Here is a 12,650-nt window from a genome sequence, read left to right as displayed (position 1 = left end):
AGCTCGGCCTAGCCTCAGCTCAGATTTTTTGAGCAACCTACATAAAAAAAAACGTGCCGGGTCAGGCGATCGCGAATGCTTTTTGACGCCATTTTCGTTCTCAGACCCAGGCCACAGTCTCACAGCTAGATGCACACAATCACAGTTCACCTAATATTAGTAATAATTTTACGACTCCCTGGCACAGACTGTAGCTATAGCTACATGTATAATGTAGCCATGGTATCAAGACTACAAGTACAAGAGTTTATGGACTCTTGATGGTATCAAGAGTACATAACCATGATAACCCCAGGCAGGGAGTCGTCAAATACATTTGACGACTCCCTGACCCCAGGTTATGTACTCTTGATGGTATCAAGAGTCCATAACTTATTATGGACTCTTGATGGTACGTATAATCAAGAGTACATGAAAACCCGGTTTTCATGTACATGACTCTTGGTACTGTATAATCCATAGATTTGAAGAAGATCTACCCGGGTAGTACCCCCCCCCCCCCCCCCTGTTGAATGTTGTATGTATCATATGGGGCCTTGAGAATCGGAAATGATTGCGGTTTCGTACTACATGTAGCAATGAATCGGCCAAAGTTTCATTTCGAGATCGGTCAAAGCTTCTCATCGGCCAAATGCGTGCAATTAAGGCTGGTTTGTCGCTACTTAAAGGGGAAGTATACCCTAAAATCAAATTTTCACCAGTTGTAGTCTTCTGGGTGCTGAGTCGAATGGTCGTGGTCCGAGGAAGCTGCGACGCTCCCTTCCTACTTGAATCCCAATCGAACTCGCGCACTTCCACCGAAACTGGGTGACTGCGCCCTACTAGATGGGGATTTGTATGCAAAATGTCACTAAAAGCGCCATTTCGTTCTTATAAAAGCACGGATGACCGCGATTGGCCCATATGTTGTAGTCTTTTGGACGCTGAGTCGACTGGTTTTGGTCCGAAAAGGCTGCGATGCAGCGTTCCTCCTTTATTCCCAATCGAACATGGTTGAACAAGTGGTCACGTGCTCCTGGGTGCCCAAATCACCTGGTCACCGCGCCAGCAGGCGACAACTTTCACACCAAGGTTCAACTCGAGTTCAACTCGAGTGACAGGACTGCACCCAAAAAAGGTCAAACAGGCTAGTAAGTTGTACCCTGCAGGCACGGTGACCAGCTGACTGGTGTACGCAGGAGCACGTGACCGCTTGTTCAACCATGTTCGATTGGGAATAAGGGCCGAACGCTGCATCGCAGCCTTTTCGGACCAAAACCAGTCGACTCAGCGTCCAAAAGACTACAACATATGGGCCAATCGCGGTCATCCGTGCTTTTATAAGAACGAAATGGCGCTTTTAGTGACATTTTGCATACAAATCCCCATCTAGTAGGGCGCAGTCACCCAGTTTCGGTGGAAGTGCGCGAGTTCGATTGGGATTCAAGTAGGAAGGGAGCGTCTCAGCTTCCTCGGACCAAGACCATTCGACTCAGCACCCCGAAGACTACAACTGGTGAAAATTTGATTTTAGGGTATACTTCCCCTTTAAAGTTTCATGCTTTTGCAATCATCAGGCAACAATTTACAGTAGCCATAATTGTACCATAGTACAACAAAAGTATCCCCCAGGCCAAGAGTACATGAAAAACCTTCTCCCTTCCTTGCCGTGGTCGGCTAACACCCTCTCTCTTTGCATTGGCCGGTGTTCTCACTGTGCTATGAGATGCTGTAATAAATAAAATAAAAAAGGTTTTCATATACTCTTCCCCAGGCCCATACGGATATCATGCCTGGTGTCCAGGGAGTCGTCAAATATTGGGAGTCGTCAAATACCGGTATTTGACGACTCCCTGCTGGTGTCCATGCATGCTAGAGAATAACTTTGAACTGTGGCAGAGAAAATAGCTTCAAACGACCCACGTGCCCTTTACTAGATTCCGGCCACTGATAATTTTATTTATCAGCAACCTTGATTTCCCCGGAATCAAAGCCCGCTGTTAGGGGCAACTGGCACGGGAAAACCATCCGATGGCTTGAAAGCCCGCTGTCAGGGAAAACCATCAAAGGTCTAATCATGCCCAACTTAGTCTCATTCTTTTCACGGTGGTCTGGCTATAAGAACAAGAAGACGATAGGGGTGGTGGTCGGGGATCAGTGCCGTGGCCGAGTCTCAAATTGCGGAATTGAAATCTAGATCCAGCACTGTGGAGCTCTCAGCGTGAACAATGTGTGCATGGTGTACATCAGGCATGATTATCCAAGGTCGAAATCAGGCCGATTTCAGAGCTACCCTTTCACTAATGGAGAATTTTTGGATACGAAGACATACATGTAGCTTGGGGAAACGGAGGAATTTGCGATATTAAAACATATACACGTGTGCGCCCATCTCCACACACAATAATGCGTACATTGCTACAGGTCTACAGCTACCCTGGTTGGCACGGCATCGTTGTCTACTAATTTTAAGTCTAAAATGTTGCAAAAGCTCTTTTAATCTCAGGGCCGTGGGTTCGAGCCCAACGTTGGGCGCCAATGATGCAACAGAAGGATCCGCGAGCGGGATTTGAGCCCAGCACCCCTGTCTTTCCGCCGTGCCCTACCGATTAGGCTACCGGGGATCGCACACACCCGTGGATCCTTCTTGTTACACTAACGAGGTTTGTCTTATGACCAACCAATGTAGTACCAACCAGACCGAGGATAGACCTGTAGTAATGGCAACTACAATTGTAGGAATGGTTCAATTTCTAGTAACGGACAAAGGTCACGAGGCCTGGGAGCAATCACTGATACACAAAATCAAAGAAATGTGATAACGGGCATCAGTACATGTACTGGCTCTCTGGCAGAAATCTGAGGGAAGCCAATGAGTCAGTAGTTGCGTAAAAACAAAAGAAAAGAGCAAGCAGTAGAGCAGATTCATTGTGAATCAGAAAGCGAGTGGTTAGGATAGGTGTATAAGATCATCATTGAATGGTATGTTATATGGGCGGAAGCATGCGTGCATGCGTTTCATGTCGGGCGGATGGGATCGATGGGTGTATCACTTTCAAGTTTATCGAAGCGCAGGCTATTTTTCAGTGGAAGAGAGGACAACACAAACGCAGCACATGTACGTACTTATCCAAACTACCAATGAAGCGGGAAATGGAGGGAAAGGGATCATGTAGATCAACAAACGAGCAAGTTTTATGTTCATGAAATTCAAAATGGACCTTGGGTGCCTGCCGGTGAATAGTCCATTAGATTAGGGGGGGTTCTGAAACGAGAGCGCTCCTGTAGGGAGTGCTGCAGGTGTGAAATACGCTATCGCAAACTGTAAAAGTATTAGCTGTATAAACCAGTACAAGAAATGTGCTCACATACGAGAGATGGGGATGCCTGAAGTCAAGAGGAGAGAGAGAGAGAGGGGGGGGGGGGAGGGGGTGCTACCGGTTTCGACTCTTGGCTGTACAGCTTGGGCAGAGCCAGTCGAGGCCACAGGCCGGATCATAGCCCACGCAGTCCCTGCAGTACAGATACAAAGATACATGGCACAGAGATGCTGCATCAACACAGACTGACTGCAACATCTTATCTGCCATAGAGTGGCACACATTTCCCAAAAACACATGACCCTACTACCCCCGACAAGCGAAACTTGGCGTTTTTTTTGATTTTTTGTGTTGGTACCACAACTTCACAAGGCTGTGAGGTACGACCTACGCACTTGTAGCTCCATGCAACCGAGTGCAGGAAGCCAAGCGACGAGCTGGTGAGTGGCACATGGCTCAGACTTAGTCAGAGGCAAGCCAGTCTCTCGTGTACCAGCAAAACAGTGCGCGCGTCCATTCTGCGAAGGAGAATCGTCGTGCTTTCGCGTTGCAATGCAAAACCAAGGAGTTCTCTCTCTCTCTCCACTTGGTCACTCCGACAGCAAAGAGTTCATACGTCCATGCCAAACAATCCTAGTGTCTTTCAATAGCCACCAGAGCGATGCGTCTCTGGTGGCTAAGGAAAATCGCCAGGAATTGCTGCAGGCAATTTGGACAGTTGGCGAGAATACCCGGCAAAACAGTTGGAGTCCAGGCACTTGTGGATGTGTTGCACAGTTCTTACCACGTCAACCTGGATAGTGGCGGCGGAAACGACTACCCTCGACACCGTGGCTCGAGCACAGCACACAGGAGCGACATCGAGATTTTCAGAGCGATTACAACAGAGGTACTTGCTGCAACTGAATCCACTCTAGTCGCACTTTCGTCTCAAAACAGGGACAATTCCTCTCCAGAAGAAACTGCGATCTCTGAATCAGAGGAGAGTGATTCAGCCTAACAGATGTCTCTAATGTCCTTGTTGAGCAATACAAAGTAATTAGTTGAATTTTCGTGAGTCAATCATTAGTTTTGATTGTAAAGTGTGAGTTATTTCTAGTAATTTGAAGTAAAAAACGCGCCAAGTTTCGCTTGTCAAAGGTAGTAATTAGTAATCACACTACAAAGGTCACACCACAGATGCTGCCTAGGGCTTGCTTTTTGGAGAAATAGACTTCAGACACACAATTGGAAGAGGATTCCATAGGTTTGCAGAAAAAATTCTGAAAAACTCAAAGTTCGACCCATTTATGGCCAAAAGCTAGAAGTCCACCATTTTATGAATGGAGTGTAGCAGCGACTACTGAAACAACAGATAGAGAGGATCAGGGATGGGAAGCTTACATGTGGTACCAGACATCACTGCAGCACACTTCGCAGCTGACCATGGCGCGGAGGCCGTCGTCAGGCTGTTTGCACACTGGGCATATGTAGACCTGCTCGTCGTCCTTGGCTGATGTCGCTTCTTGTGTCACCACCGGCACCACAACTGGCCTAGTCAAATTCGCCTGGTCAAGCAGCACACAGCAGCACAGCAGTACATTACTAGTACTGTGGGGAGCGAGGGCAATGCAAACACACATCAACTTAGGGGCCGTCCGTGATTATCGACCTTTTACACGAAACGAAACATTTTCGTTCCTGGTGGGTTGGTCGAGGAGTTTCGTTTAAAAAAATTGATAGCATGAACATCGATCCAGTCTCGCTGTCAAGTCACAATACATTTTACGTTCACTGGGCGATGCGATGTGATCTGCGATGGAGTCGTGCGATGCGAACTCGCGAAATACCATTCACAGAAGAAGTCAGCGATGCGACAACGCCTTGCTAATTTGGCGCGAAGTTTAATGCATTTGGGTGCGTCACCATGGTATTCGTGCGGTTTGGTACAACTTGTACAAATTTACAGGCAACTCTTGAACCTTTGTACAACTTTGCGGTAGAAAAGGTCGAAATCGTACGCCAAATCGCTTGTCGAACCGCAAAAGTTGAGCCAAGCTCAAGTTAGCGATGGTCCAGTGCGGCAGTTGTGCGGGGTGCGAGATGGCTGCGATTTGGGGATTTCCCGGTTTCGTGGCTGTCGCATCGCGTGTCGCATTGCAAAAAAAGCTTCTGTTAATCCCGCTGTATAGAGCATTGACATGGCAACCAGCAATTTTAAGGAACGGGTTATTGCACGACTCACCAGACAGCTTTATACTACAGTCAACCTCGGGAATACAACCTCAGGCACAACAGCATCCCGCCAACGACGACACTATCTTCAAACCAGGGAGTCGTAAAATACCTGGTACTTTACGACTCCCTGGTTCAGACCCAGTAACCATCAGACTGCATGCTTTCAACCTCACGTGTAACGACAGGTCACGAATAACAGCACTTTTCACACGCCCAATCTAGGGCCGTTATTCACAAGGTTGACCACATGTAAAAGTACTGAAACCGATCATGTTCGTTTTCGTTTTGTCATGAAGATTTTCAGAACACTGAACGTACCATATCAGCATGAGTAACAGGAACTCCCAAGGGCGCAGTGTCACCTGGCAAACCTCCCTTCTTCCTGGACAGATCAAGAGGAAAGAGGAAACACAACACACATGTTGACCGCCTGGCGAGTATGTAGTGCAATGACGGTGATCTGCAATGTTCTGGGTCGTCCACGAGTGCAGCGCGGTGCAGTGTGCTATATCTCCGCTCACGCCATTGTGAAATCTAGCTATTAGTGCTGCTGCATGTCGCTTGTGCGGCGTTCAGTTATCGGGCATGTCGGTTATTCAACAGCATACTGGCATTGCTGTTATCTAGGGTTCACAGTCCTACTTTGGGGTATGGTCAGTCTATACAGAAATGCAGATGAGCATGATGAACGTCTCAAAGCAAACGAGAATCAAAACACACAGGGTAAAGTCATGTGCTACAGTCCTTTTGATGTGAGAATACACGTCGGCCTTTGTACAGAATATTCATTAGTCCAACACGTTCTGGTCCTGAGAGTGCCAGACACTGACATGCAACTGTGCATGCACTCGAGTCCTAAACAAACCAGGGTACAGCGTGGAGTGTTGGAAACCAATGCTGAAAGGATGAACACAGCGCAAGAATGATGCTAACTGCCACGAGTAATACCACATTACAAGTGCATCAGGGACGTCGGACACGCTACTGTCACTACGGTATTGACCGCACCACTTTTTGCCCCAGTCACCCCGTGAATCAATAAAACACACTGATCTGGGTTCGGAATTTCCAAAATTCTCAGCTCAGCCACTACTCCCCATGAGTAAATTGTACTTCAGATGGCTGACCGTACCACACCAAAATACCTTCCGACACCAATGTGCATGTACGTACTTTGATGATTTGGACTTGTCCTTCTCCCCCTGAATGCAGAGCAAGCACAAAACATGGATATTGATACTTCGATGAGAAGGTAGCATTGTTTGTACTGGTAACAAAGTGAAATGAAAGAACACGATGTGCTTCGAAGTACACAGCATTGCAGTGTCCAAGTGCACAAGGAAAACGTTCTACTTGTGTCTAATTAGGGTACCACATGAAGGAGTTTTAACTAGTGTTCGTATCTATAACAAACGAGCGAACAGTTCCACTATCGAGCGAGTTAACGAGTTTCACTGATGTGGCAAAGGTGATTTTTTTAATTCAGCTGCTTTGAATTTCACCGCCGGCAGGGGTTGCTCCTGCTTTCGCCTAGCTTCACTTTGGATGGGTGTTTGGTGTCGAGATGTCTTTTCTGCGCCTTCGTTGAGCCGCCATTGTAAGAAAAGACTGGGTTTTTTTTCTTCCAAAGATTGCAAGTAGCCTTGCTCTTCGCTGCATTGCGGAAAAAATTCCAAAACAACTAAGCATGACTTTCGTTCGAACGGAAAGTTCACTAGATGCACTGACTGTACTGTAATGTGCATGCTGTATCGTATACGATGCTCGTTGGTGCAAACGAGCTCGCCGCACAAACGAGCCGAATTTCTGGCGAGTGAGCTAACGAGTACCGGTGAGATCCTTTCAACACTAGTTTTAACGGCAGAGTGAGGTGGTGTTGGCCCCATGCCATTTGTTTTCAAGTTCCAGGCGCAGCCTAGTGCTTCAGTCCATACCTATTACCATGTCCAGCGCTGCTCGACAAAATATAATGGTGTGAGTCAACTTAGCGCTGGGCGCTGGGTGGCCCGAGACCTGCAAACACTGGGATGAGCGCTGGTTCAGGGTGACGACACCTTCCTCATGACACCAGTTTCCATTCACTATCCTGCACATGATCAGTGCATGTGACACTTCTGTGTGTACATTGACTTCGAAACATCCTTTGCAGCGCATACAATTGCAGCATCACGACGAGAGCACATGGATGTGATTGCTTTGGATGTGATTGTTTTCGGCTACTTGGTAGACAGGGGTAGAACAGATATCGAAAATACGGCAGACGGAAGAGCATGAACACATGTTTCTTCCGGTAGATCATCGATGCACAGTCTGGCCCAATTGTTCACACACACACACACACACACACACACACACACACACACACACACACACACACACACACACACACACACACACACACACACACACACACACACACACACACACACACACACACACACACACACAACACTTGTACTTGCTCACTGCCAAAACTGGTCACGTGGGTCTCCCTGGGAGAGGGGAGAGAGACTCAAAAGGAATCTTGGAAAGATGACTCAATTGGCCATGGAACCACCCAACGGCCGACACACCCTGAAATCCCCAAACTAGGGTGGACTTGAAATGATCCCACTTATGGGCTCACCACACCTCAGTAAGTGGGTGAGGACAAGGTGCAGAAAAAGGATTGACGACATCAGGGTATCCGTCCCGGGATCCAACTGCAGGTACCCCTGCCCCCAGTGAAGGTAATACTTGGTACTAGTGTGGGTGGCTAAATCAGAGTGGATCTGATATAAGCTTCACCAGCACCATTGATTACACAAGAGTTAATCTAGCCAGAAGCAGTCCATGGTTAACAGGTATGTATACTTCAAATAAAAAAGTATATGAACCCTGAAACCAACAAAGGTGGTAGGTACAACAATACACCATCAAGCAGCCGAGCCCGTTGGCAACAGGCCCAACACTATCTGGCATAAGTGTACCCACCAACCGAACTAGCTGACACAAACACACACACACACACACGCGCACATACGCATGCATGCACACACACGTGCGCATGCATGCACACACACGTGCGCATGCATGCACACACACACGTGCACACATATACACACACAAGCACACACACATACACACATGCACACACACACACGCACGCGCGCTCGCGCACACACAACACACAACATGATCGGCAGAAGGGTCGGACAACATTGCATCTCGAAAGATAGAAGATGAAGGTTGTATCCAGCAAATTTCACTTACTTTCTTTTCCTTTTTGTCCTTCTTTTCCTTCTTCTTCTCTTTCTTCTCTTTCTTTTCCTTCTTTTCTTTCTTATGCTTCTTTGCTGATGTTCCCAAATCCAAAGGCTCTGAGGGCTTCTGCTTTATGACAAGGGGCGGAATTGGTATCCTAAGCTTCATCTCCGGAACTACTGTCTGTAAAACCTTGGGTTGTAAAACTTCTGGCTGCAGAACTTCCGCCTCCATTACGGTGGCAGGTAATGCCGGGCTGGACTGTGGTGATACAGCATCTGCTGGCTCTGGAGGTGTTGGAAGGATTTCCTCCATGGGCTCATCTTCTTCCTCCTCCTCCTCCTCTTCCTCCTTTTCTTCTTCTACCACTTCTTCGCCTCCATCTCTTGCACTGTGACGTGAGCTTTCTCCTCCTCCTTTTTCTCTCTCCTCTACTTCTTCCTCCTGCTGCTGAACATCTGGGTTCTCAGGTTGGATGACATCATTTTCCTCTTGCTCCTCCTCAGTGTCGCTGTCCAAGTTTCCGAACAGTGCCTTCAAGTGATCCTTACCGAGCCTCACCGACTGATGTTCATAGTTCTCTTCGAAGCACTTTGTCAGAAAAGGCAACTTCGGGCAATCTCGACTGGATGCGAACAAGATGATTTCATTCAGCGAGTTGGCATTTGTGTAAAGCAGCTCTGAAGCCAAGTTGACAAAGTCACCATGGCTGCAGATAGCTGCAGCAAAACAGAAACACACAGAACACATTGGGTTGGACATGTGACTACTGCAGACTTAGAGATGTCCAGGAAACTTGGAGTGCATGAAATCGATGCAGCATGATAGATTTAGGCGCACGTGACTGTAGCCTGATGAATCAGTACATGCCTGTATGCAATATGTGTGTGTGTGTGTGCGTGTGTGTGTGTGTGTTTGTGTGTGTGTGTGTGTGTGTGTGTGTGTGTGTGTGTGTGTGTGTGTGTGTGTGTGTGTGTGTGTGTGCGTGTGTGTTACCCCAGCAAGTGTAGGGTGTGCATGGGTAACTGTCTTGGCCGTTTTATGCCGGTGTACTCCGTGTGGTGCAGACCAGGTGTGCAATGGTGGTCGATTCACATGGTTTTGCCAGTTGTGTGGATTAGACAGTTATCTGGCGCTAGTCTTGATCTGTCTCATTCAGATCTTGTTCGCTATCGTTGCTATAAGAGAAAATCTGTGGGTGCACATCCAGTGCAGTTGCAGGTTTGCGTGCTTCTCTTGAGACGGGCGTATACATGGTACATGGTGTGTGTATGAGTGTGTACGTGGTGTGCTTGCATGCATGTGCGTGTGTGTGTGTGTGTGTGTGTGTGTGTGTATGTGTGTGTGAGGAGGGGGGGGGGGGGTGCATGGACATGCATGTGTATAATACTATATGGGTACGTGTGTGTGATTGCTATACAGCCTACTAATATCATAGTTTACAAAATTGACATTATATCATGTACTTCTTGCAATACAGATTACATCAACGCTTTATAGTACACTGTATACGGTATCTGGTACCGGCATATAGTACTGATTGTGAATGCAGGAAAAAACTGGACCGTCATCTCAAGAATGAGATGTCAATTTGTGTCAACCTGTCATCTGATGACTACACCGAGTACAGCTGACGTCTTCTGACAGGACACTTTCAACATCTTTCGACAGGATGCTTTCAACCTCTTCTGACAGGACTCTTTTTAATGTCGTTTGACAGGACATTTTTAATGTCGTTCGACAGGACACTTTCAATGTCTTCCGACAGGACGCTTTAAATGTCTACGGACAGGACACTTTCAATGTCTTTCGACAGGACACTTTCAATGTCGTGCGACAGGGCACTTTCAATATCTTCCGACAGGACACTTTCAATGTCTTCCGACAGGACACTTTCAATGTCTTTTGACAGGACGCTTTCAATATCTTCTGACAAGACACATTCGCATAAGACATGCTACATAGCGTATGAGGTGCAGCGTCTGAGCCCACTGTGTATTGGCAACGATCAGAACACTCAGCCCTCCCTAATAAGTAGTCCAACCACCTTTCTGAGACTGGTGAAAAGTGTTGCTACTGCTGCATGTATACTGGTACTGTAAACAGTGAGACTCACAGTAGCATTTTGGCGCTGCAATGTGCTCTGCGATCTGTGATGCTGCAGTGCGATGCGACGTCACCTTGCTGATGTGCATCGAAACGCATTGCGGGGATGCACATGTATGTCGCCATGGCATTCACGTAGCTAGGTACAACGTTTGCAAAGCTACAAGCAACTCTTGATTCGTCCGTACAACTTTGCTGCAAAGAACGTGAAAATCGCACATCGCATCGCAAAAGATGAACCAGCCTTTAAAGGCCGATTCACAATACGTTTCGCGGCGCGGCACGCGAGTTGCGACGAGCTACGACATCGACACACGGTTGACAATCTTTTTGGTGTTTGAGACATCCCTATGCACTAGTAGTACTATACACGTGCACTCAGAGTAGAAACTGCACTCACACTCCAGTTGTGTATGCCGCATATCGCAAAAGTTGAACTTTCTTCAACTTCTGTGACAGGTGCCTTGCGATCGTACGCGACAGCTCGCGACAGGCATTTTCTCGTTGCAACTGTCACAAATCGCATTTCGCGTCACAAGAAGCAAGACGGGTACGTTTCGGACATTTCCCGGTTTCGCGGCGGTCGTCGCATCGAGCATATCACATGTCCACACAGTCCACATAGGAACAGTGTTCTGAGCTAGGGACTATTGAGTTATGGACACTATTCAGCGTCAACTTGACCAGATGAGAGAGAGAGAGAGAGAGAGAGAGAGAGAGAGAGAGAGAGAGAGAGAGAGAGAGAGAGAGAGAGAGAGAGAGAGAGAGAGAGAGAGAGAGAGAGAGAGAGAGAGAGAGAGAGAGAGAGAGAGAGAGAGAGAGAGAGAGAGAGAGAGAGAGAGAGAGAGAGAGAGAGAGTTGAGTGCCATGTAATACATGGCATATGGCCATACTTTGGCTGCATTCTTCGGGACTTCACATGCACATAGAGCCGGTGAGTACCACTCATGTGATCCGCAAGAAACCTAGCCATCTACATGAACATCCCGATGAGATATTGCCAACTACATTTGTAATTTTGTTCATAGTTTGAGGGAGTGGATACGGGACTCAATGTCTGAAGAAACAATTTATTGACTGCTATCACCAGTTGTACTTCCTTACACAAAATAGGCCCATTTGGCTTACCATGCTCCTGCCAAAGATGCCCACGTCTTCCCAACGACAGAATGTACTTTTCCAAGACTTCGACCAGAACACTCAATGCTGTTGATTCAATTGCCTGCCAACCAATGTCTTCACACAGCTTGGCTATGGTAACCCGGAGAATACGACGGCTATACTCCGACACCGACACATGCTCAGCCATCTAGCATGCGTGGACGGGGAACGAAATGCATTGCTTGCACCCTGAAATTGATTTTATTCGACCCTCACTGTTTGAATATTTTGCTTTCTTGCCCATGCATGAGAAAACAACCACAAAACTCAAAACAGAACATCCCTGCGTGAAAACTCCAAAGGTGGCACAAGTGCACGTGATCATCCTCGTCAAAAACGCGCTAGCGAGTAACGTTAGCGCTAGAGCTTGTGCCAAGTACAGTGTAACAGGTTAGTTGTGGTGTTTTGATCGCTGACTTCCTCGTAGACGGTAGCTGTCTGTGCCACTGCACTCCAGCTCTGCTCTGCTCTGTGGCCTCTGTCAGGGCTAGGTACGTAGGCACTAGGCAATTTTGATGCTCGAAAAGGTGGCAGATTCTGCTCGAAAAGCAGTGACCATACAACTAACTTTACAAGCCTTATGGCGGGCAATTCCTCGAATTCTGCTCCATTTCTTTATCCACA

At 47.4% G+C, this 12,650-nt stretch overlaps 1 protein-coding gene across 1 annotated transcript; it reads right to left on the bottom strand.

The window, feature by feature from the left end:
• Nucleotides 1-2,749: 2,749 nt before the first annotated feature.
• On the bottom strand, nucleotides 2,750-12,312 carry LOC135807030 (transcription initiation factor TFIID subunit 3-like). Its single transcript, XM_065321124.1, has 6 exons — nucleotides 11,994-12,312; nucleotides 8,769-9,478; nucleotides 6,690-6,718; nucleotides 5,835-5,898; nucleotides 4,683-4,846; nucleotides 2,750-3,492 (listed from the first exon to the last, which is right to left on the bottom strand). Exons 1-6 carry the CDS (start codon nucleotides 12,172-12,174, stop codon nucleotides 3,414-3,416), a joined length of 1,227 nt encoding a protein of 408 aa, XP_065177196.1. The 5' UTR covers nucleotides 12,175-12,312; the 3' UTR covers nucleotides 2,750-3,413.
• Between the last annotated feature and the right edge of the window lie 338 nt (nucleotides 12,313-12,650).

This window comes from Sycon ciliatum, chromosome 1 (genome assembly GCF_964019385.1).
Source record: "Sycon ciliatum chromosome 1, ocSycCili1.1, whole genome shotgun sequence".
Classification (NCBI taxonomy): Eukaryota; Metazoa; Porifera; class Calcarea; order Leucosolenida; family Sycettidae; genus Sycon; species Sycon ciliatum.
Note: the sequence above shows the minus strand (reverse complement) of the source record. Positions and strands in the feature narration are given on the sequence as shown.

Excerpts from the sequence above, each read along its gene's own strand:
- LOC135807030 (XM_065321124.1), bottom strand. The coding sequence starts at position 12,174 with ATGGCTGAGCATGTGTCGGTGTCGGAGTATAGCCGTCGTATTCTCCGG. Across the intron at positions 9,479-11,993 it reads GCATCTTTGGCAGGAGCATG|CTATCTGCAGCCATGGTGAC; the intron begins GTAAGCCAAATG and ends GTTTTGCTGCAG. Across the intron at positions 3,493-4,682 it reads AGTGATGTCTGGTACCACAT|GGACTGCGTGGGCTATGATC; the intron begins GTAAGCTTCCCA and ends TCTGTACTGCAG.